This window comes from Chrysemys picta, chromosome 11, assembly GCF_011386835.1.
Source record: "Chrysemys picta bellii isolate R12L10 chromosome 11, ASM1138683v2, whole genome shotgun sequence".
NCBI classification, from domain to species: Eukaryota; Metazoa; Chordata; order Testudines; family Emydidae; genus Chrysemys; species Chrysemys picta.
The window spans coordinates 28,878,837-28,905,122 of record NC_088801.1 but is presented as its reverse complement, the minus strand read 5'-3'; the positions used below and the strand labels follow the sequence as shown (position 1 = coordinate 28,905,122).

Here is a 26,286-nt window from a genome sequence, read left to right as displayed (position 1 = left end):
TGAATCTTTACGTGATAAAAAGCTTTATAGAACAATATTGTTATCCAAAGTTTATCCAAATTGTCAAGCACATAAATAATCATTTGTGAACAATACTGACCTAAGAGTTAATATCCTGGGCCAAATTTTAATTCTGAGGCAGGAACATATTTGCACAAAGCAGACGCCATGAAGGAAAATCCACTGAGCTCAAAATAGATTTTGCAGGTGCCTTTTGCAATGTAAGCTGTTTAGAGTCTCAGGCAGATGTTTGTAACCCAGCTAGCTCATTTGGGGTTGCGACAGTTTGACAGCAAAATCAGGGATGCTTGCCGTTTTGGAGACATGCAAGATGGAGAGGTAGATGGAGGAGCTTATTTCATTATCTAGAAGGGGATAAATGAATGATAACCAAGAAGAAGCAGGATCCTCATGCTTCATTTTTCAAGATATGGACAACTCCTGGTACGTCTACTGTGTAGGAAAAGTCACTGTTGCTTGCTTGGAGGGGAGCTGAAAAGATGAGCCCCAAAGAGCTGTCCCTGTGTGACTGCACATACCATTTGGTCTGCACATTTAGTTATGGTGGTGGTTTCACAACAGGGTCTGGGGTCATCTGCATGTGTTAGCACAATCCTTCAGTTCCTCTGTGGACACTATGCAGCACCTTCTGCTCAAAGTAATTCGCATGAGTGGAAATGCAATGCCCTGAAATCAATGGCAAAACTCAATTACTTTAATAGAAGCAGAATTAATGGAAGCCCTCACCTGAAGGGACAAAAGAGCCATAATTTGGCCCTTTAATTTTATCACAGGTACTTGTACTTAATCTCAGACAAAAATTCTCACATTCTGTACTCTGAACGCTCTCCAGCAGGCAACAGGGTTTAACACAGTTCTATACTTTAAAGAGGGTTGGTTAGAAAAACTGAAGATGACAAAACAGGTGACTGAAAAAGGAATAAAAGATGACAGTGTCATAACTATAAAGGGAAGGGTAACAGCCCTCCTGTGTACAGTACTATAAAATCCCTCCTGGCCAGAGACTCCAAAATCCTTTTACCTGTAAAGGGTTAAGAAGCTCAGGTAACCTGGCTGACACCTGACCCAAAGGACCAATAAGGGGACAAGATACTTTCAAATCTTGGTGGGGGGAAGGCTTTTGTTTGTGCTCTTTGTTTTGTGGGTTGTTCGCTCTTGGGACTGAGAGGGACCAGACATCAATCCAGGTTCTCCAAATCTTTCTGAACAAGTCTCTCATATTTCAAACTTGTAAGTAAACAGCCAGGCAAGGCGTGTTAGTTTTTATCTTTGTTTTCTCAACTTGTAAATGTACCTTTTTGCTAGAGTGTTTATCTCTGTTTGCTGTAACTTTGAACCTAAGGCTAGAGGGGATTCCTCTGGACTCTTTCAGTTTGATTACCCTGTAAACTTATTTTCCATTTTACAGAGATGATTTTTACTTTTTTCTTTAATTAAAAGCCTTCTTTTTAAGAACCTGATTGATTTTTCCTTGTTTTTAGATCCAAGGGGGTTGGATCTTGATCCACCAGGAGTTGGTGGGAGAAAGGAGGGGGATGGTTAATTTCTCCTTGTTTTAAGATCCAAGGGGTTTAGAACTGTATTCACCAGGGAATTGGTGAAAAGTCTTTCAAGGCTCCAGGGAAGGGAATTAGCACTTTGGGAGTGGTGGCAGCGGACCAGATCTAAGCTGGTAGTTAAGCTTAGAAGTTTTCATGCAGGCCCCCACATTTGTACCCTAAAGTTCAGAGTGGGGAAGCAGCCTTGACAGACAGGCAGGAAGCAAAAAATGGGCTTCCCCCCACCCCACCGGTTGGGGCAAGGCAGATAGAGGGGCACCCCCCCACACACACACACACACTAGGTGTGGCAAGGCTGATAGCAGGGTGCACACACACACGCGCGCACACAGTGTGAGGCAAGGCTGAGAGTGGTGCGCATGCGCACACACACACACACACACACCCCCACACACACACCCCAGTGTGACGCAAGACAGAGTGGTGCACTCCACACATTGGCCTGTGGAGGTTACCTAGAGCTATATTAATGTCCCCTCTCTGGTGCGGACTTTAAGGGAATCCCAGGGATCAAAAAACCAAAGCGAGTTCCAAGTAGTTGAGCTCCACTGGAGCCCACAGTTTCCTTTATCTGGCATACAGCAAAGCGACACGGAGCTGATCAGACTCAAGAGTAGGGGGTGGCTAGGTGCATACCACACATCCAAAGTTAAATAGACAGCCTCTTCTTTTATGTACATTTACACATTATATTGCATTTGCTATCCATTACCCCACACATTTTTGGATTGGTTTCCCTGTACGGCGTGCTCTGTCCACCTACTGTTCACATGGAACCTGATCTTTACTCTTGTCTATAGTCCCTAGCATCAGGCTGTTGCTGCTTATCTTAGCTAGCACACACATCCTGACTCCAGCATACTGTTTCTCAAGCTCTTATTTACAACTTAACCTTCCATTCATCTTCCCACTTATGCCCAATAAGAAATGAGGCAAGTTACTTATATTAAGCCAGGCCTACAAGGACAAGGCCCGGGTTAGGAAACTCTGGGGCTCAAGGACCTTGATTCTGGGATTACCCAGGCCCTGTAGTCCATTTTGTGAAGGGGGAAATAGCTCCCCCTCACACCATGAAATGATGTTGGACACCCCACACAGTTTTCCCTCCTTTTAGCCCCTCCTGGAGAGTTTACTGCAGAAAAGGGCAATTCAGCCCCTGGGCATCAAACTAAGACAGTACACTGAACAGAATTATGCACTGAAGACAGACTTTTATTTATATCTATGTTTGGGCATCAAAGTACAAGTATTTGGCTTGCAAAGGAATGGGGTCCAGCAAAGCTCTGTTATTTCAATAGAATTAGTGAGTGATTATCACTTCTGAAAATCTGGTGATGTATATTTAAGTGACTAAGTATGGATTTGGGTGGGTGAAAATAACTTCTCACCCAACAAGCTGTATCCTGCAGGATTGTAAGCGTAGTCACAAAAGGATCCAAACGTGACACCAGAAGAATCTCTTTTGCAAAAAAGAGAAAAATCCGTTCTTCTTCTTCTCCAAGATAGAAGTTACTGTGAGGAAGCTCTAAAATGTTCATTCATTTAAGCTCTTAAAGGACAGGTGCGCCACTACAAGAGCATCACTCAAAGGCTGTGTGTGTCAAAACTTTCAAATAAGCCATTTTCTACTTAGCTAAACAATGGAATTGTTAAACAATTCACAACAATGGAGGCTCATTAACGTTTCCCCATCCTGTCTAAGGCAGGATATCACCTATCTACTCAATATATCAAGAAAAGATCCACACACTAAATAATACATCACCTCAGGACCCGGCATTAAGATATCCTCATAAATAATTCTGTTGCATAATGGGGTAAGTTGTCAAATTCCATATTCCAATATCTCCTACTCTACCAATCAATCAACATTCAAAATCAAACCTTATATCCCAAGCACCTCACTCCACAGAGGTTTCACAAGACTGGAAAAAAACCTATAGAGGTAAATTAGGAAATTTAGTGCATGAGGTACTTTTCAAACACATGCTGTGAGGGAATGAATTAGGCACTTTTAAAATACATGTTGTGAAAAAAAGTTCTTTTGTGGAGAGAGATTCTGAATCTAATTAGCATCCCAATTATATGCTGCTTCATGCTTTGGGGCCTCTTGAGTATTTGAGACAATTCCCCAGTGAAAAATATCTGTTTGCCTCTTGCTCACCCCCTTGAAATACTTATTTCTGGCAGCATATCTCAGAAAAGCTATTCATTGTATCCCTTGCTTCCTAAAGTGGGGCACTTGGCTATTAAAACTTACCAGAATTAAACACTGAAGCAAATGCAAGATTACACAGTCATTTGACATTCCCAACATCCACATTTTTAATACATCTACTTTCTAAAGGGCTGCATCCATTTAAAAAAAATATTATATTTCATCTTCTCATATAAAAACATCTAAGGCAGTAATATTCTTGATAGTTTAGTATCACACAAACAAAAATCAAACTACCACCTTTGGGGTATTAGTCCCATTTTCCATTGTATTTGTAGACAAAAGACTGGGTCGATGAGGTGCAGACTGAGAAAGCACCACATAGGGTTGGCCCAAAGTGTCTACACTATTAAGACTGGCCAGAAAATATTCACTTTAGTCAGTAAGGCTTAATTGTTCTACTAGCTATCTTTGATTCCACATTAACGTATTATTTTGGCAGTCTGACAATTGGCCACGTGATTAACAGAGGTCACAGAGTGGGAAGAGTTTGGAAATAGGGCACATACAGGTTTGGGGAGCAAACAGAGAACAAGCTGAATCTGTGAAAAACGGGCAAAGTTTTGATCTACTTTTCCATTCCACTTTTTGAATTTTTTTTTTTATACTGGTGACCTCCTTGGGCTCAAAATACTACATTCCCCTATCATCCAATTCAGTGGGAGCACTGCGTAAGAAGGCATACAAGATAAAACCCAATGTAGGAGTCTACTGTAATCAAGAATGCCCTAAGTATTGAAAACCCCACACTAAGCAGAGAGGCAAGGGAAGACAAGTAGAAAACAAAACAGAATGAGGGACAAAGGAAATCAGCAAGGCATGAAAAATATGATGGAATGAAGAGATCCTACACTGGCTCTGGGAGATATGGAATTAAACCTCTTCCCAAAATATCCAAGCGCTGCTACACTCTGCTAGCTAGGATCAGTGGAGAGGGGTTTGCTTCTAGGAGTAAAATAAAAACAGCACCGGTTGGCTAGTCTTCATAACTGAAATGCGGACATACTTGTCTTTAGTAATAGGAACGACTATCACCATTGCAATGCTGCAATTTCATTCCAGGCCCTTTTTGAAAAATAGAATAATTTAACTATTCCATTGTCTATATCACTATCCCAAACACTTACATAATGATGCTTTTTACCAATAATGTATCCAATTCAGAAAGTACTTTCTAAAGTATTTTAGAATAAAATGAAGGTTAATGTGATTTTCTAATGCATTTTGAGTGCATTATTTCACCAAAATGCATTAAAACAACTAAACCTAGTCAGCCTGGAGCACTTGCTGGTAAGATGTAATGCGAAAGCATCTAGAATGGCAGACACCTAGGATCAAGGTATTATTATTTCCTTGTTTCATACCCCTATAAAGCAAAACTGTATTTTTAATTGATATTATTAAAAGCATTTATTGTAACATGTCAAGTAGCCCATGTAATGGGATGTTTGTATTATCAAACTGTCTGGGAAAAGAGAACTTGGAATTATCCATTCTTTTAGAAAATATACCACATGATACAATAGGTGATTTTTTTTAAAACTGTACCATAATTTGGTCAAATCCATGGTAATCATATCAAAGAGTCCTTTCCCTAGCACTGCATCTGTATTGTTCTCAACCCATTACATCCTCTTCCATTTTAGATCAGAGAAACAAACACAAAATAATAAATACAGAAAAACCATAGCTAGTCTGTTGCAAATATGCTGATGTTGATTTGTGGGGAATTGTTGCTTTAAAAAAAATATTTTAGATGATATTTTTACTGGGTGACAGGGTGACTAAGTATCTTTTAGGATGTTTAAAATGAAATTTAAAAAAATTACGGGGTTCAGAATATTCTCTCTTTCTCAGCATACCCCTTTTTTGCACATACATGCCATGGCAGTCATAGGATACTCATGTAATTCAACCACAAATTAAGTGTCTTCAGATATTAGGAGAGCCAGCTGGGGCATGCTCAGGGTTTCTGGAGGCCAAATTTAGTCTGCTAAGTAAGAGATTAAAGTCCAAGACCTCCATGGTAGCATTCTCTGAAATGCTTCCAGTTCCACATGCAAAGCCAGTTAGACAGGCAGAACCACAGGGTTTCAGTGCATGGATGAGATGAAAGTGTAGGGAGGACAGATTTAGGTTTAAAATAAACTCGGGAACCTTTTAGATGGGCTCCACCTAAACCAAAACAGAACCAGATTACGACCTTTTTAATTTTACATGCCGGCAAACTAGAGGCTAGGGGAAAGCCAAACAGGTGTGGAGGAGCACATGGTTTGGACAGAGACATCCATGGGAAGGATACATTAACCAGGATTATCTGTATCTTAGTAAAGAGGAGAAGATAGAAGTTGATAAAATACAGGTAGGAACTGAAGAGAAACAGTCAAATGAAAAAGAGTCACCATTCGATTATGTTACATGATGGCAGACAACTAAAAAGTGACAAATTTTAGAAGTGCTTGTATACAAAGGCTAGAAGTCTAAATACTAAGATGGGCGAATTTGAGTACCTGGTATTAAATGAGGATATCAATATAATAGGCATCACAGAAACTTGGTGGAATGACCATCAATGGGACATGGTAATACTAGGATACAAAATATATAGGAAGGACTGAACAGGTTGTGCTGGTGGGAGAGTGGCACTATATGCGCTAAAGCATAGCGTCAAATACAGTAAAAATCTTAAATGAATCAAACCGTACCATAGAATCTCTATGGATAGAAATTCCGTGTTATATGAGTACAGTAGGAGGAATATTATACCTAACCAGGATGGGGATGGTGATTGTGAAACACTCAGGGAGATTAGAGGGTCTATAAAAATAGAAAACTCAGTAATAATGGGGGATTTCAACTATCCCCATATTGACTGAGTATATGTCACCTCAGGACAGGATTCAGAAATAAAGTTTCTAGACACCATTAATGACTGCTTCTTGGAGCAACTAGTCTTGGAACCCACAAGTGGCAATTCTTGATTTAGTCCTAAGGGGAGAACAGGATCTGGTCCAAGAGGTAAATATAGCTGAACCACTCAGTAATAGCAACCTTAATATAATTAAATTTAACATCCTTGTTGGGGGGAAATACCAAAGAAGTCCACCACAGTAGCATTTAACTTCAGAAAGAGGAACTACAGAGAAATGAGGAAACTACCGTGTATACTCATTCATAAGCCAAATTTTTTTAGTAAAAAAGGGAAGCATCAGGGGAGCAGAGAAGGGGGGTCTATCAGGCCAAAGTTTCCTCCTTTAAAAATATAAATAAATAAAAAAGCACTATGATGGAAGAGGGCATGATTGCATTGCATATGCACTTGCACAAACAGAGTACAGAAAAGCCCTGACGTAAGGGTGGCTGAGGATGGGGGCCTCCAGCATCATTACTGGTACCAGGATCAGGAGCACTAGAAATGGTCTTAAATTATTATTATTATTGTCAAAAAATGCTGATTCATCAAAACCTAAGCTTTTCACTGGAACATAGCAGTTTTGACAAAAAACTTTTGTCAGGAAAGGTTTCTCAGGTCCAGGATGAAATTTCTGGTCATATTGAGAAAGAGACAGAGACCCATCCCAGAAGAGTCAATAGCCTAGAGGTCAGGGCACTCACCTGGGATGTGGGAGAACAGCATCCCAGGTGAGTGTCCTGATGACCTGGCTATTGTGGATTGGGTCTCTCTCTCTCTCTCTCTCATTTTCACAAAACACTTTGAAAAGTTGCTGTTTCACCCTGACGTGGAATGGGAACATTTCTGAAATCTTGAAAAGTGATGTGGGACAGGAAAGCCATATCCTGCTCTGCTCTAAAAAGCACTTCCCCTCCAACCCAAAGCTTCTTGGGCTGAGAAGGGGAAGGAGAGGGCAGAGGCTCGACATTCTCCCATCACATACAGTGCACTCGGCAACTTAGCTACACCAGTGTATCAGGGAGAATATGCTCTGCCGGACATAGACTTGTCACAATGCTCTCCTTCCCCAGGGTAGCGGGGAGACCAGGAAGGAGACTGTGTAACAATCTCCCTCTGGGCTTCTCAACAATGCTGTGCTCCTTGCTTGAGGCTTGATTTTAACATTACAGTCTAGCCCTTAATAAATGCAGTAACACTGAACAAGATACTACACCTTCCAGGTGCTATAAATACCAACTCTTCAGCTGGTGTCTCAAATGAAATTTTTGACACGCTTTAGTACTTATGTCCTTACATTCCTCTTTTTGCTATTTTATATATTTTTGGAATCAATAATTAAGTTACTCTTATTGAAAAATTTTGCATAATTTTTTGTTCATAAGAGAAAAAATACTGTACATTTACTATCTGTATATTCTATGATTCCGGTCAGTTGATTGTAAATGTACATACAAACATTTGTGCAATAATTTGTATGTGTTACTGAAATATAAAAATCATAAATACAAGAACATGTTTAAAATACAATATTTTACATGCATTACTCATATCTGTGGTATAGGCATTTCAATTTCTGTATGAAAAGTTATAGCAAGATATGCATTATCTAAGAAACATTCCTTCATTACATGATTTTCTTGAAGTTCTTACACTGGACTAAGTGAAAACATGAGTCTTTTCCTGGACATGTATAGAAGAGAGAAATATTAATGGGAGCTATGCATGTACATTAAATGGAGGAATTAGACATATATTTTGGCTCCTTAATTGTCAGGCCACTGAGCACTGCTATAGTCCAGTGAGCAATGCAGAGCAGTTCTGGAGCTGCTCTAACTTGCACCCGCTGCAACTACTTTTAAGGGATCACCAGAATGCAAGACTGATCTGACCACATCCCCTTTTTCTTAGAGTTAATAGAGCCAAAGAACTTTCCCACTGGTTTGAAAATAACATGATAGAAATCTCAAACAAGACTTCTTAAGACCTTTAATTTTTTCTAGTCTTAAATAGGCAATATTTTTTCATTAAAAAAAATATATAGAAGGATTTGACTTTTGAGAAGGAGATGTAGAAAGAACTCTAACTATGCTCTCCCACACATACATATATATGCACATTCATTTTTCAGATAGATATACATGTCATAAAATGATCACAAAATGATTTCTTACCTGGGGATATTATATAGAAGAAGTCTTTAAACTCATCCATCCAGACCTCTGCTAGTCTCCTGTTGTTCTTGTTGATTACATGACCAGTGCCACCAGGAAAAGTATAAGGGGTTGCCTTACGGAACACGTGTCCAACGTGAGAGCATGTTACAATCTCCAGGGAGCCTCCACACTGCCAAATCTGAAATTAGGCAAAATATTTAAAAACTGTGTATAAAAAGTATCCTGCAAAAATTCTGTTGCAAGAAGCAGCCAGCTCTAAGAAAACGTTTCCTTACTTTATACACTTCTGGGATGAAAAAACAGATTTACACATCAATTTTTAATGTAATTATATAGCATGGGTCAAATTTCACTAATAATAAAGTAGGTGCAAGACCATAGACTTCAGTCATCTTGTGCAAGCTTACCTGACTGGTAGACTTAGCCCTTTCACTTTAGACACACACACTTTTTCTAGCACCCTACACTATAAATGTTCTTCTTTTTGCGGATACAGACTAACACGGCTGCTACTCTGAAACTATAAATGGTGTAATTATGCTATGCACTAATATTCAATTCAGGATACCAGTTATTCTTTTCTTTTTAATGATTTTGAGTTTCCAAGAATTTCAATCCACAATTCATAACGTTTTATAACAATAGAAAAGAACTTTGGTAATTTTTGCTGGCATTGTGCTTTTTGGCTATTTAGAAGATGGTACATGGTCCTTGATTGTAATATTATAGGTATAGATATGCATACACACAGTCACCATGGTCATCATCCTGCTACATACATGAAGCACTAGGCCAAAATGTATGCTCTTTGGCTCCAAAACCAGTCTCCTATCTGTGGTGTGATAGGCAACTCTGCTACCTTAGACTATTAAGAAGAAACCTATACACACAAAAGAAAATCTGATCATCTCCATGCAGTGGAAAGTACTGGTTTACTTACAGTCCTGGAGCCAAATTCCACATTCAGTTACATCAATGTAATTCCCCTTATTTCAGTGGGATTGAACTAGTATAACTGAGGGCAAATTTTGGCCCTAGGCTTTTAATATTCCATCTGACCTGCAGACTTAATTACATTGAACAACAGTGAGTTCTCATAAAACAAGATCCACCTGCAGGACCAATGTAATTTTAAGGTTCCAGGACTATACATTATATGCTCTCACCTGTAATCTCTCTGTTCCTCCCCAGTCTCCATGCTGGAGACATGGGAAGAGAATAAATTCTTCCTGTCTGTCTGTCTCCTTCTGCTTCCCAGCAATGTCTCTGGAGCTGCCAATTAGCCAAAATTAGGGCATCAGCTCTCAATGACTCATGTATGTTCCTATTTAAAATATTAACTTTTTAATATTAGAATCTAATAACTCAATCTTTGATTCTGTGCTGTAGATCTCAATGAGAACAGTCCAACGAATCAGATTTTCCCCTCTCTACTTCTTGTCTTTTTTGGCTACTGAGTAGTAAAAAAGCACTGAAAAAATTCAGAAGTCTTTAACATCTCTTTCTGGGGACTCATAATTCACTCCTACGTTTCAGCATCCAATAGCCCTGTAATTTGGTAAAAAAATTCCACTCGGGTCACAGACCTCGCCTACCAATTTTGAAGCTGTTATTCCTGTGTGGATTTCACAGAAGCATGGAGTATGGGGAATGAAGGACAAGGATATATCACATTTACAACAGAAACTAATTTGCAACCTAAAGTATGTAGTGCTACTGCCGCTGCATAATCTAGATTGACGATTCCAGAAATTAAGCAAATTTCGTAGTGTCACCATTCCAATATAGAAGTGTCACTCTATCTACTAATTACCTCTGAATAAATCTGTAATGTGGTTACTACAATTATACTTTTCAGTTTTTCACCTCACAATGTACTTAAACATATCCCTCAGAACTACTCCCTTCTCTATATTACCTATATTATGTTGTTTCTTTGGGGCTCATACTTAATTGACATTGATCCCCTTTTTTGCTGTAAGCAAAGAGTAGCAGCCGCATCCAACCCATCCACCTTCTATGTCCCCGCATGCACTACTTTGGCTTTCCACCTCACCTGACAGTATAGTTTATGAAGTCAATTTACAGCACTTCCTGATAATACAAAAAAAAAATACAAAAACTTTCTGGCATCTTTGACAAAAGAACAGTTACATTTTTGTAATTAGGACTCCTTTAAATAGGCATAACATTTAAGAATAAACTGTACGAATAGAAATGTTGCTGCCATAGTAACAATGTAGCTCTTATTTAATACGTCTAAACCCTTTTCTATAATTCCATTAGTATGCTAAGTAATGTATTCTGGTGGGATTAGCAATGACAACAACAAAACATTCTTGCGTTTAACATCTTGTGTTTTATATTCAGTGACAATTAGTCAGTATAGATTAAACTTCAAGTTGACATACTACAGAACAGTTGTTAACTTTTTTTAAAAAGAGAATGCATGAGAAAATGTAAATATACATTACTGTATATATTTACAAACCACCACCAAAACAATATATTTCATGTATTTCAACATTATGCCTCTCATTAAGCACCAACACTAAGATACTTCTCTAGTATCAGATTTTCCATTCCTCCCCCCGCTGATTATACTGTCTACCAGGAAATTCCCAAAATATTTGTTTTAAATTTATGTTCCTAACTTTTTATCGCTCCTGATACAACCTCCTCTGCCGTAAACTTGTCACAGGACTACAGAGGTGTCTAGATTCCATTGTGAAGAACAGCATTTTAACCTTTCAGTCTCTTTTTTTTTTGTAAACTGCTTTTAAGCATTCATGGGGAAATTGACTTCTATTACAAATATTTAAGCTATATGGAATTTGTGTAGACATGACCAAAACTGGGGTGACAAGCAACCTGTTCATATTTTGTTTTGATCACTGGCTAGTCTTATAATTGCACATGAACACACCTTTGGATTGGAAACAAGTATGGTACAGTATTCATGTGCAATTATGACTAGCAAGTGAACTCTGCTTCACACTGCAGTAGTTTTATTTCTTTCAGTTATATTTTGCTGACTGGCTACAACTCCTTTTGTTTAACTTACTGTATAGCAGGCCTTTAATTCAATTTTTGTCTGGGAGTGCTGGAATTTGTGCTCTTCAGCTTCCTTCAAGTGAAGGCATGTACAAATGTAATGGGAGAGAGTCTATTCTTGAGTTTTTTGTTTTTATCAATCCTATTAATGTCCTGCCTCCATTACTGTAGTATCTAAGTGCCACACAATCTTTTAAAGTATATTTATCCCCCCAACATCTTAGTGAGGTAGGGAGGTACTACTATCCCAGTACCTTTTATACCGAGAACTGTTAGCAGTGAGAACTGACTGGACTGAATTGATAAGTTAAGACATAAATTCATTTATGCATGTCTGAATATTTTTGGTGACATCATAGCAGAATTTTCAGAAGCCTTCATGATCCATCACTAATTTTGAACACTCTGCAGCAACCTTTTACTGATCTGCCACACACCATCCATCCACTTGCTGCTCATCCCCTACTATGAAGGCCCTTCACCATTCCTTCCATAACAACTTCCTCAAGATTATTTCCATCTCTATGCCTAATGTGACCAAATTTCATAAGTTTGTATCTATTGATTTCCGACATCAGGGTTTGCTTCTCTCGAACAATATTTCTAATATAGGCATTCATCCTTTTTTCCCCCCCATCAAAGAGATATGCAAGAGTCTTCACCAATACGTTTCAAATGATTCAGTTTTCTTCTTGTCAGCAGCATTAACTTCCCACTATGCACATCCATAAATTACTATGGAAAAAAAGTTAGCCTTTTCATCAGTCACACCTTTGTACATTTTGAGATGTCACCGTTTTTCCACACTTTAAGGGAGGTTAGCCCAAGTGGTCTTCTGATTTCTTTGGAACTGCCACCTTGGTTGTATAAATATGATCCCAGATAATTAAATTCACACCTCTACAGCTTGTCCATTAATTGTAATGTCTGCTTGCATCCTGCTTTTGTTAGTCATGGTTTGAAATGGCAAGATGCTATAAACAGTACAGTTTGAGGCTAGGAGGGGAGTCCAGCCCAAAATCAAGAGTCCTCAACTGAGACATCTCTGCTACTCATGTCAGACAGCTTTATCCAAAGAACATCTAAGCCAAACTCACCTGTGTGCTAGGGTAAGAAGTGACCTTTCAGATGTTTAAAGATAATCACAAACACCATGAACTGTACTGGGAAGCAAATAAGAATCCAATGCAAAACTGTCTATTGTTGTATTCTCATCGCTGCCTCACCTCCTCTTGAGAGGCAGGCAGCTGGATTCCACACTGTCTGAAGTCTCTTGTGGTCTACAATATACCCTATAGTGTTTCATCCTGAAGGTGACAAAGGTGTGAACAGTGACAATGCCCATATTAGGAATGATTGCAGTTGCAGATGATAGACATTTTGGGCCAGGGCTGCTAAATGAGAAAAGCATGGAACCAAAGCATCCCAGAATGCACACCAATTTGATAAAAAATGTGCACACCTTGCTGATAAATGGAGATCCTGACTCATACCACCACTTCATATTTTCTCCTTCCACAAAGCGTCATTTCTGTCTTGTCAATATCAACTCAGAGCAAGTTCACTTACATTCAGGTCCCGGTGTTTGGTTGCTGGTGTGTATATTGCAGTCTATGGATACCCATAAGTGAAATATCTCCTACACCCACTTGTCCTTTATAGCATAAATTACTCTGATCTATTTAAAGCAGATCACGTGATTTGTTCCATTTTTAAAAACCCCGTATAGTTGCTTAGAACAGCAGTGATACTATTGGTCTTTGTGTTGACTATTGCACTGCAGGTAGAATATCCAGGTCTGACAGTATAATTATAGTTTAGGCTGCTATAGAATTCTCCAACAGTTACCATGGATACTTAAACTTGACAATTTAATAAAAATTCAGTGCATATTTGATGTCTGGTAGATCACACTGGGGCAAGCAAGGCACAGTCAGCTTCTTACTGCCAAATACCCATCTGTTGATACAGCTGCTTTACGAATTAACCATTCTAATTACCAACCTTTTACAACAAAATCATATGATTGCATACAACGGAGTGTATTAGAAACAACACTTCTGAATTGTGGGTGAGAGCCTCATCCTTGAAGTAACAACTCTACTGCATGCTTAACTTCTCTTTTCGTGGTGAAAAATGCATTTTTATAGCACAACCCATAACTTTATGAGTTTATAATTAATTCTATTTTTTATGTTTTAGGTTAAGATTTCAAGAGATCTGGATGGTGAAAACATATTTTACATGCATCAGTAATCTGTTTCACAGGATTTTAGAAAGGGAAACTAATACTTATTCTTACTTGAACATACTTACATGTATTGATGGTTCAATTAGATCATTCATCAATCACAGTTTACACGCAGGCATTGAAATAACGGTCAAAAAGACAAGTTTTCCATCACATGAAAATTACTATAATTAACACAAGAAACAGCTGCCTTGATAAGGAAATATGTAGAAAATTTATTTGAAATAATAATTATTATATGCTATAATAATGAAATTAGCTATTTCAATGCCCTTGTGATACTTGCAGCTAACTTTTCACAAAAATGAATCTGAGGATGCAGTATAGATAGTGGTGCATACATTTACATTCAGAATAAATGGAGCTTAGGTGCACAAACCTTACTGCATGCCCAAAGGAAAGAGCATAAATAAGTGGGAGTCCTGAGTTCATGGATGTATAGTAAAGCATGTAAGCACATGTGCAATGCATTCTGGGTACAAACTGTGCTCCTAAAATTAGTCAGTAGAGTTGAATATTTATTGAGTTGAATATAACTTATGGAATATTGAAAAGCCCTTTGGGCTAGTTTTTCAAAATGACTGTTTGGCAGGTACTTAGAGACTCAAAATTACACAAACACTTGAAATAATTTTCAGTGTCACCATCTACTTTAGTTTTACTTCTGAAAATAAGTAAGCACGCATGCAACTTTTCCAGCCTCACTATGAGTTACACTGGCTCACATTATTTTGTCCATGATTATATAGTGCGGCTTAGGTCTTTTAGACAGCTAAATCAGTGACTGTGCCTAAAATAGTGTACTTAAATACTTAAATCACCTGTGTAATCACTGCAATTTTGCAAGTGCAAAAATAAAGGCCCAGATAAAGTCAGGCTAAGGACCTGGAATTATTAATCCTTTCTGCACATTGGGAAAAGCGTTACCCATATTATTCAACAGTTATATCAGGAAAGCAAAATCCAGTAAAGTGGTGCAAGCTAAGAAGCGACATATAAAAGAGCCTAAACATGGCACAGCTGTCAGACATGTCCTTGGGCATCTGAACAGTGGCCATGTGTTTTTCATAGTTAGGCATATAGTAAATGGGGTGGGTTTTGGTTATGCTGACCCCCTCACTGTTTTTCTGGAAGAGGCTCTATTCTGCAGTGCTGTGTGGCTGTTACATAGTGATTTTGATGACTGCTATGATGTGAGTGTTTCTTAAGGTGGAGAAATACTACCCAAGTAACACAGCTGAATTAAACATGCTTTCCCATCATTGATTTATTTGGATTTCTACAATAATAAAGAAGGTGTCTATACAAAGCTCTAGGCACACACAATACAAGGTACAAAACCAAGATTAAACAATATCTTATTCTCAACAAAGTATGAGTTTAGCTTTCTTTGGCCTTGACACGCTCCATTTTTCTGAAGGACAACCCCTTTTCCGGCTTAAACTCCTATTTAATGCTCCACTCACCTTAGAAAAGCCCACCAACTGTTAAGGTTCCTTTTCCACTATGAGGGGACTCTGGGCATTCCCTTATGGAAAATAACCCCTACAGAACTGAATAAAAAATGAAAAATATTTGAAACATCCTGTAGAATGAGGGAAATAAATCCTTGCTATAAAATTCTCTAGAATGGATTTTAAAAAACCTAAAGAAAGAATAGGAGTACTTGTGGCACTTTAGAGACGAACAAATTTATTAGAGCTCTAATAAAATTGTTAGTCTCTAAGGTGCCACAAGTACTCCTGTTCTTTTTGCGGATACAGACTAACACGTCTGCTACTCTGAAACCTGTCATAAAGAAAGAATGTAATACAGAATAAGATCCTAACAGGCTTTAGAGTAATTCCTATAAAAAAAACTATTAAGTGTCTACAAAACACTGGTGGTTTCATCCTTACTAAATTGTTTAGAACTTTTTCAGAAAGGTCTCAATTATGCACTTCAGCCAGTTACACTATTTAGGTGCTTAATTACACCCACCTGAGTGGTTAAAACACCTTTTACACCACTGGACGATTTACTCCTGAATGGCTAAATGTTCCACTTTATTTTTACATGGTGCAGTGAGCAAAGTGAAAAATTAGCAGCTCCCAAGCCTTCACTGTATGCAATCCTCTTGTAACTATAGCATGTTGTTTTACAGCCCAAGGCATTTAGTGAAAGATGAATGTGACAACTCGTGCTGTGTGTACTGCTTCTTTAAATCAGTATCAGGAAGCTATACAGGAGACAGGTGGGTCAACCTACAGGCATAAAATGTACACTACAGCAGAGAGACAGAGGGATAGATTTAGGGATATTTTCTTTTATTAGACTAAAGATCTTTATTAATTGTTAAAGGAGATACTGTGTCATATTTTGTCAAATTGTCATTGTTATATGACTTGCTACAAATAAAATCATTAAAGAGAAAGCAAAGATCAGTAGCACTGCTAAAAGATTATATTGATTTATTTGAAAATACAAAAGTCATATTTAGTAACTTGTATTACCATTATTTTGTGGAATATTTTATGTGGAGTTATGTAACTGTTTTCCCAATAGAATAGATAGATATTTCATTAAGTATCATTAATCTGTATTATCTGAGTCAAGCCTTGTATTGTTACTGCAAGTAATAAGGGAAATAGGATGTCTCCAATCTGTATATTTGTGGAAATGAAAACTTTGTGGAACTGTTCCATTTGCACACATACACTCCACAGCTCAAGGATCTCTGTACAGTGCAAATACTCCAGCTAGGTGATTCAATATACTAAATATTAATGCCTACTGATTACACTCCTAAGCTTTTTCTGAAGTGAATGAAAACACTAATGCCAGTTCCTCATCCATCAGGATAAAAGCAGGTTATTGAATACTGATGCACCTTCTTGAAGCCAGTTGGATAACAGAGAAATCAGCTTACAAATTAGCTGCAATATCTAGTCTAGATTTACAGTGGACAAAGTATTGAGTGAGAAAGGAACCATATAATCCAATTAAATCCATTTAATATTTGTGCTTATAGGTGATACCATCTTCACTAGGAAGTGGGTGTGCAGGCAATGGGACTCCAGAAAGCAGTTGTAGACATCACTCCAAAAGGGCAACTGTAGTTTGCGAAACTTTTATAACAATTAGAGAAACTTACAGGAGATATTTAGGGATCCTGATCCTTTTGCGTTTGCATTCCTAGGATGGTGCCTTCTTAGTCAGAAGTGATACCAAGAATACACAGTTTGTTCTAGTGATTTGAAAAGTGAAGGATCCTCAAGATACCCTTTTCCTCTCAACTCGAACATCAGATAAAAAAAAAGAGAGGTATTAAAAGATCTCAGAGATTTCAACAATGCCAATTGTGGCTGACTCCTACTCACAATGGTTTTCTCAACAAAATGGTCAGTTTTCAGAATGGAGAAAGGTAAATAATGGTGTCCCCTAGGGATCTGTACTGGTTCCAGTCCTATTTAACATATTCATAAACGATGTGGAAAAAGGGGTAAACAGTGAGGTGGAAAAATTTGCAGATGATAGAAAACTACTCAAGATAGTTAAGTCCCAGGCAAACTGTGAAGAGCTACAAAGGGATATCACAAAACTGGGTGACTGGGCAACAAAATGGCAGATGAAATTTAATGTTGATAAATGCAAAGTAATGCACATTGGAAAACATAATCCTAACTATACATATACAATGATGTGGTCTAAATTAGCTGTTACAATTCAAGAAAGAGATCTTGGAGTCATTGTGGATTGTCCTCTGAAATCATCCACTCAATGTGCAGCGGCCGTCAAAAAAGCAAACAGAATGTTGGGAATCATCAAGAAAGTGATAGATAATAAGACAGAAAATATCATATTGCCTCTATATAAATCCATGGTATTCCTACACCTTGAATACTGCGTGCAGACATGGTTGCCCCATCTCAAAAAAGATATATGGAATTGGAAAAGGTTCAGAAAAGGGAAACAAATATTATTAGGGGCATAGAACAGCTTCCGTATGAGGAGAGATTAATAAGACTGGGACTTTTCAGCTTGGAAAAGAGGCGACTAACGGGGAATATGATAGAGATCTATAAAATCAGGACTAGTGTGGAGAAAGTAAATAAGGAAGTGTTATTTACTCCTCATAATACAAGAACAAGGGGCCACCAAACGAAATTAATAGGTAGCAAGTTTAAAACAAACACAAGAAAGTATTTTTTCACACAATGTACTGTCAACCTCTGGAACTCCTTGCCAAAGGGTGTTGTGAAGGCCAATACTATAACGGTGTTCAAAAGGGAGCTAGATAGATTCATGGAAGATAGGTCCATCAATGGCTATTAGCCAGGATGGGCAGGAATAGTGTCCTTAGCCTCTGTTTGCCAGAAGCTGGGATTGGGTGACAGGGCACGGATCACTTGATGATAACCTGTCTGTTCATTCCCTTTGGGGCAACTGCCATTGGCCACTGTCAGAGGACAGGATACTGGGCTTGATGGACCTTTGGTCTGACCCAGTATGGCCCTTCTTAGTTCTTATGTTCAGTTTTGAAGTTTTCTGACTATAACACAGGTTCCTGGAGCAAACTTCCTGCTTTATTGTCATATTCATCATGCTTCTGGTTGGTAAACACACACATCTTTGACTTTCTTTGGACAGAACAATCATTAGTCTATCTTTGATTTCCTGCAGCTTTTGAAAAGTGTTCTTATCCATCACAATTTTGTTTTTGAAGTTTTGCTGATAATTAATATATGCTGAGCTTCAACATGAGCTACAGCCACAGTCTTTGGCAACAAAAATTTGGCTAAGGGAACATGCCCACATCCTACCCTTCAGAATAATTCACTTTCAAATGTTCTTGCTTCTATTTTATGGTGTATGGGATCATTATCTGACAAAGAAACATTAAGGAAACTGTTTTTGTAAGGCACCTTTGAGACTAAAATCTCTATACCAAGAACAACAATACAGTGCATGCTTGCTCTCCTAGAGTGATACAACCATTACTTTAATGATGTCTCAAGTGCACAGTAAGGAACAAACAAACTAAAAAAACAACCCCAAAATGTAAGTGTTCCTTTCATCTGAGAAGTGTACAATATGCATACTATGGAGTGCTGTAGCAGATCGAACACTCACCGCCTCCTGTTGGTCAGTCTGGGAATTAGCTCATCAGCCTCGGAGCGCCTCCTGCTGGCTGGTGTCTCACCTGCCTCAGGCCCCATGTCCCTCCTGGACCCCAGTGCCCCTTACCTTGAGGTTCTGCCCACCGCAGTCTACCCACACTCTGGGTCATACCTCCCAGGGGAACTCCCAATCCCCTATACCCACCTTGCCTCAGTGGCTACTGCCAGTCATCATCTAAACATTTTCAGGGGCAGACTGCAGTCTATAATGGTCACTCATCACTGGCAAGGGGGTTGGACCAGCTGCCTCTGCCTCTCCCCGGGCTACACCTCTGCAGCCCCCGTACCTGCTTTGAGCCTTTAACAAGGCCTCAGCCTGGGGAGTTGCCAGGCTGGAGCTCCCCAGCTCCTCTTGCCCTTTAACAGCCCTGCTCTGCTTCCAGTACCCTGAGCTCCCAAGCAGCTAGGCCCTTCTCCCTCCAAGGCTGGAGAGAGTCTGTATCTGCCTTCTGGCCTTGCAGCTCTTTTATAGGGCCCACCCTAGCCCTGATTGGCTGCCTCCCAGCCTTTTCCTATTGGCGCTCAGCCCCAGCCCTCTCCCAGATCTGGCCTTTAACCCCTCAGGGCCAGAGCGAGGTGACCACCCCGCTACAAATGCATTATTGCATTAATAAAATTTGGCACTCTCTCTCTTCTAATTGTTTTGTAACATCTTGACTCCATCTGTACATTGTGGCAACCTTTTCTTCATTCAGATCTAAAAAGGCAATCTGCTTGGCCATGTCAAACATGGCTGTAGGGACGCTTTTTCTAAAGGAGGGATTCCAACATAGCCATGATGTTCTAACCAATTGGTACAAGCATGAATAAGTCAAATGATATGTTAGAATTCTCCAAATCTATGTCAGAAAGGGAAACAATGGATGGCAGTAAGATTACCATTGGTAAATTATGAAGGATGTTCATTCAGGAGAAAAAGACGCACACAAAAAAGAGTATTAACTCCATTGAGGCTGTGGGAAAATAGTGAAGTAACATGAAAATCATGTCAAGCATCTATCAAACCAAGAGTACCAAAAGTGCATTTGCACTAGGACTCTGCCTTTTTTGTTCATTTTGCACCAATGCAACTCCGACCATGGTTAGAAGAGGCAATGATAAAAATGCCTGAATGTGCTATATTAGTGCTTCCACTGTTGCTAGCACTAGTGGAGCTGAACTGGGGTTGGAGAAAGAGTGAAAAACATTGACAAGCCCTCGAAGTTGCCATCTATTTCCAAAATGTATTATATGCTGCATGAAATTGGAGCTTATAAAGATGAAGCACAACAGAATAATATGCACGGTGACAATGTTATCTTCAGTGTAAAAATCTTCTACACAAAAGGGAATGGAAGTGCTTTATGAAAGAACAGACAGATAGTTACAGAACTGGGAATCTGACAGGTAACAGCTGGTAGGTGTCAATGGGCACCTATCATTGTCATCAATAGATTTTGCAGTTGAAGAATTAACAGGCATGAGTCAGCACAAGGTTAACTAGTTTCTCCTAGTGTTGCAGAATGGACGGCCATACCTTCATATGTACTAGCATTCACCTTTCTAAGTGTATATGAGTTGAGGTAGTCCCAAGACTTATAAATTTTATCCATTCTTAACTTCAAAAGGGAAAAAAAAAACATTTTCGTTTTCAAACTTGTCTTGATTATTGGTAGAGCTGGTTGAAAAAAAATGTCTACATTTAAATTTTTTTTGACAAAAGAGAGAGAGAGAGAGAGAAGGGGATAAATGGTTTGGGAAAAAAAATTCACGAACATTTTCCCAAAATTTCAACCAGTTTTAAGCATATGCTTACATGCTTTCCTGAATGGAGTGTTTGACTTCATTTGGACTACTCAATATTTAAATTCTTTCACTGAAGCTATGTTGATTTACCCCAGCTGAGTATTGGGCCCTCAGTGTGTAACTCTTTTTAAGTTATACCTATGAAAACAAAAGGGTAGCCAGAATTTTGGTTTTTTCATATCCAGAAAATTGTATATTTCTAACTCCAGAAGAGCTGAAGTGATTTTTACTATCTAACTTATAAATGTTCACCTTTGGGAAGGGAAGCCGCCTCTAAAACATCTGCCCCAAAGGTGACTGTTTTGTTATGATCTTAGATCTGACTTCTCCTTTCTTAAGCCTTTCATTTTCCTCTCTGCCTTCGTGGAGACAAATTCTCTTAAATACATATGCAACTCTGATTTGGGGCCTGATCCTTTTGAAGCCCATTGTTCTCAGTCCCTTTTGTCAGAGAGATTGACAGACACTGTAATCTGAATTTCAAAGGTAATGAGTATCCCCGGATCCTATTTAGTTCAAGTACTCAGCATTTCTGAAAATGTCCTACTGTTTGTACATATAATGCTCACCTCTTTGTAATCACCCAATTATTGTTCTTCATAAAAACATTCAATGGAGCTTGCTTCCTCTCCAATGCTGCAATATAGGAATATAAAAGGGATGTACAGGGCTAGTGAAGCTTTATCCCTTAAATTTATTCATAAGAGTGGTTCCTCAGAATGTCCATCATAGGACAATAGGATAAAAAAGGGATTGTTTGGTAGTAGGTTTTGAACTGCTTACCATTAACTTTTAGATCCTAGCTAAAACTAAGCTGTATTCCAAAAATAATAACATAATTAAATAGTATGACACCAACCGGTAAAGGCCAGAAAATTCTAACTTTGGACAAACACTCCATCTTTACATTAGGTTGTGTGTCTGTTTTCAGCTTTAAGTGGGGAATTCCAATCACAATTTTTAATTTCCTAGCTTCTGATAACAAGTGTGTCATCATTAACATTATTCAAGCCTACTGCTTATTATGTGTTGGTAAATATTCACAGTCCAAAAAGAACTCAATGACAGGCACCTGTAGATCTTGAGATACCCAAAATACAGAGTATTACATTCAGCATAAATTCCTGAAAAAATAACTTGAGTCTATAATCAGAAGCTTGGAAGAGGAGAGCCTATATAGAATTCTGAATACTTCCTTGACAAAACTACATCCTGATGGAATTCTCTAGAGGGAAAGTCCACCACAAATTTGAGGAGACACCATGTGCCAACACACATTTCTTCTAGATGACACAAAAGCTTCAGATGATGAAATATTCTTTTAAGAAAATGAACAAACATTCACCTCTATCCCTGGCTAGTTGTCTTAGCAGACAAGCCAAGCATTTCACAGGTGAGGAGACTAAACTTCGCTCTCACCATAAAGGTAATCCCTGCAGAACAGGTAGAGAGAGGCACATTACTGAGCTAGCATAAGTAAAGGTTTTGTTGAGTCTTACCATGCTGTGCTCATTTTGTGACTAAATAGACTCAAGCCACCATAGCTATCAGTCTGGCATCTTCCACAAAAACAACACTTGAATAAAATAAATACTGTAAACCCTGGTACCATTAGACAAGGCTTCACCTGCTGGTACTTGTACCATGGTAGCTACATCACTAGTTTTCAACAGAGCTAGTCAAAAAATGCAGAAAACTTCATAGAAAAAAAATTGAAACTAGAAATGTTTTCACCAGCTTTAGTTTTTAATTTGTTCCCATTGGTATTTTCTTAATCAATTCCTGCTTGATGTCTAAAAACTTGTTTTAATTAGGTCACACTTTGCCTCCTTTTAAAATTTAAAGGTTCTGAATACCAAGAAATAGCATAGTATTAATGCTTTCCATTTCCATGGTAATCGCATTGCACTGAAAACATATTATTTTATTTCTATTCTTGATACCTTGCTCTCTTATTAGGTTGATGCTTATTTTTCAAACTGGTGATTTTTCTTGAAGTTTAAATGTCTTCTGAAGTAAGACATGAAATAGCTTTTTCTAATGTGATGCCTGGAGAGTTCATCAGAAAATTCATAAGCTTATTTTGCCCAGTTTTAATGAGTGAGGAAGGATAGATCTGTTTGTGAAGCTCCCTCTTCTCCTTACTACAAGTGCATATTTTATAACTAGCAATTGTGTTACTGCCCTTGACCATTTCAAATATTCTGGAGTGACATTTTTAATCTGACTTTGAATTTAGTGTCTAATGAAAGAGTCCCACAATTTATATAACATGGGCCAAATGCTGAGGTCTTTACTTAGACGAATTCCTATTAATGTCCCTAAATGGGAGCAAAGTACAGATTGAACAAGAACCTCCCGATTTGACTGTATATGTCTAAAGAAACTATTAAAAGGGGGAAAATGCTATCAACAGATGCTTTGCTCTCCAGAGAATGGAATATTCTATGACCAGCCAACTCACATCACAAACCTAAACACACAGGGTGAAATCCTGGCCCTATTGAAGTCAATTGGAGTTTTGCCCTGGCCCCATTGAAGTCAATGGAGCCAGGATTTCACCTGATAGGTAATCATGTTCTTTAAAACAATTCTCAGTTTAAATAGGGTTATACTTTCTAAGGGACATCTGTTACGGAAAGAGTTATTGTCTAGTGCCTATGGTTCAAAGCAGCTAAATCCTCAGAGTTCTTGACTTCTGTCTCGGTAGACACCATAGGGATACCCCAACTGCCTCCCAGGGAGCTGGGAAACAACAAGGCAAGGTAGAATCAGTGGAGGATGGAGAACACTATATTTAAGACATTAAGCTCCCCAGAGCAAGTTTTTAAAATATAGGGCACTGATTCAGGTAAGCACACACTTTAAGTCTATCTTTATTGAAACTGGTTCTTAAGTATGTGCTTAAAGCTAAGTATATGCGTATGTGCTGTCCTGAATTGAATACTACACTTTTCTTGAGAGGCACAGACACTGTGTGTGGGGGGGGGGGGGAGGGGGGGAGGGGAGAGAGAGCGAGAGAGAGAGAGAGAGAGAGAGAGAGCACAGATGGCAAGGAATTGTAAATTACTTCAGTTTTTGCACTTACAAAAATTTGTAAGAATCCGTACAAAGAAAATGCAAAATCAAAAATGGAGAATTATGTACAAATCAAGGCCTGAGGCCTCATCAATATTTTTGTTATCAGGAGATCAAAAAAAGCATTTATCAAATGTCTAGGATTAGAGCTTTAAGGAGTTAGATGCTACAAGATGAGGGCTAAACAATTTCTTCAGGTTTCCTTCTTGACTGTATATTACAAAGGGAACCATGGAAAGAAGTTTCCTCAATAACAGGACAGAGTCCTTCTCAAAGACAATAGATGAAATGCCCTGAAATTAGAACTACAATAGGTAGAGCCCTGCAAATCTGCAGGTATCCGCAAAAATGGTCTGCGGATAGGATGCAGAGCGCAATTTTGTATCTAGAGCCCTGCAAATCTGAATATCTGTGGATCATTTTTGCTAATCGGATGCAGACACAAATTTTGTCTCCATGGAAGGCTCTAACAATGTGCTTTTCCTGGACAATTATGGACTATTGTGTCCAGGTTAATTGGGACATGGTTTATTTCACATCAAAAATTTTAGTTTTAAAATGCCTGTACTTTGGGGTTAAGATTGCTTATCATAAGTTACAGACATTCATTTACTTTTATACCCAGCAAAAAGTGAATTGAATTAACAGGTACATTTAAACACGTGGATACACACACACAGTATTGTACATCTGATACTTTAAAGTAAAAACACTCAAAGCAAAAGAAGCTTAGAAAAAAAATCTCTATCCTTCTAGTTCATTGAACAATAAACAACGTATGCTTTCACTATGTAGTTAAGATACTGCCAAAGCCTCAGCTGATTTCTTCTAAAAGTAATAATAATGTCTGCTTGACAAAACTTTAGTGTTTTATGCATAGAAAAGGGATGTATTTAATTTTATTTTGCATACTACTTTGCCTTGTAAAGACTGCAATATATCATATAATATTAAGTCATTTTTCACATCCTTCCTAATCATTTATTCATCAAAGCCGCAATTTTCCAATCTTCCTTTGATTTAAAAAGGTAATTTACAAAATAAATGCATTTCATTTTATTCTTGTCAGGGGCAAAATGCCTCTAACTGATAGAAATCAAGTCACTATTCTGCAGGATATGAAATTCCTTAGACAGCATGGCTCTCATACGTATAAAGAATAGAAATCCCAGTCATAGCTTGCAAATCCACGATAATATACATAGTTGAAAGCTTCTGTTGAAAAGCATAGTTGCATTTTCAATACTGCACACTTCTTTATTTAATTTATGTCAATTGGCAACCCAACTGTTTCAATGAAAGCTCTGGGGTTTTAATATAAATATATTAGTAAACCTTATAACTTTAAAATCATTATCTAAAAATCTTTCAGAACAATGATAAATGTTGCATGCAGTAGAAAAAGAACCCCAAAAACATGACCACGAGGCATCTCTAGTTATTTTTAGAATTTTAAATTAATCCAGAACTTGCATTTTAGCTAAAACAAACGTGCCTCATCTGCAATGTACATGTCATTATAGTATAACTGTTGGTTGTCAGAAAATGAAGTAAAATGGGAATTACCCTAAAAGACATTTCAAGATTTTCTCCACCCCAGATATCCATTCCTGCATCGTAAGTTCCTATCTCTTCAAAGTAGTTTCTGTCAATAGAAAATAGGCCACCAGCCATAGTAGGGGTCCTAGTTGAAAACAAACAGAAATAAAAAAAGAAAAAAGAAAAAAAAAGAAAAATACCTTTTGAAAGACACTGAAATTTAATAAATGATACTATAGCACATATGTCTCCAGACCTTTTGAATATAAAAATATATTCTAAATACATTAATGAAAATATATAAAATAATATGGTTTAGAATGTCTACAGCTCTACTCCAGCTGTGGGCCAAATAGTGCAGTTCTTATTCAGGCAAAACTCCCACTGACAACAGGAGTTTTACTGAGTAAGAACTGCAGCATCACTCTGTACGTGAAATTCCACTTAATATGATGCACCTAAAAAAATCAGTTTAAATTGATGGAATATTGGCCTTTTGCTTCTGGAATAGCAGTTTAAATCCAATCTGAAATG

The 26,286-nt window shown here is 38.1% G+C and overlaps 1 protein-coding gene across 5 annotated transcripts in view; it reads right to left on the bottom strand.

Moving 5' to 3' along the window:
* Positions 1–26,286, bottom strand: part of GALNT13 (polypeptide N-acetylgalactosaminyltransferase 13) — a 325,828-nt gene that overhangs the window by 113,259 nt on the left and 186,283 nt on the right. For all 5 annotated transcript variants that reach the window (XM_065561738.1, XM_065561742.1, XM_065561740.1 and 2 more), the window contains exons 7-8: positions 25,780–25,897; positions 8,884–9,064 (exon numbers count right to left, since the gene is read on the bottom strand). In XM_065561738.1, coding sequence (XP_065417810.1) covers positions 8,884–9,064; positions 25,780–25,897 — 299 coding nt within the window. The remainder of the gene's footprint in view (positions 1–8,883; positions 9,065–25,779; positions 25,898–26,286) is intronic.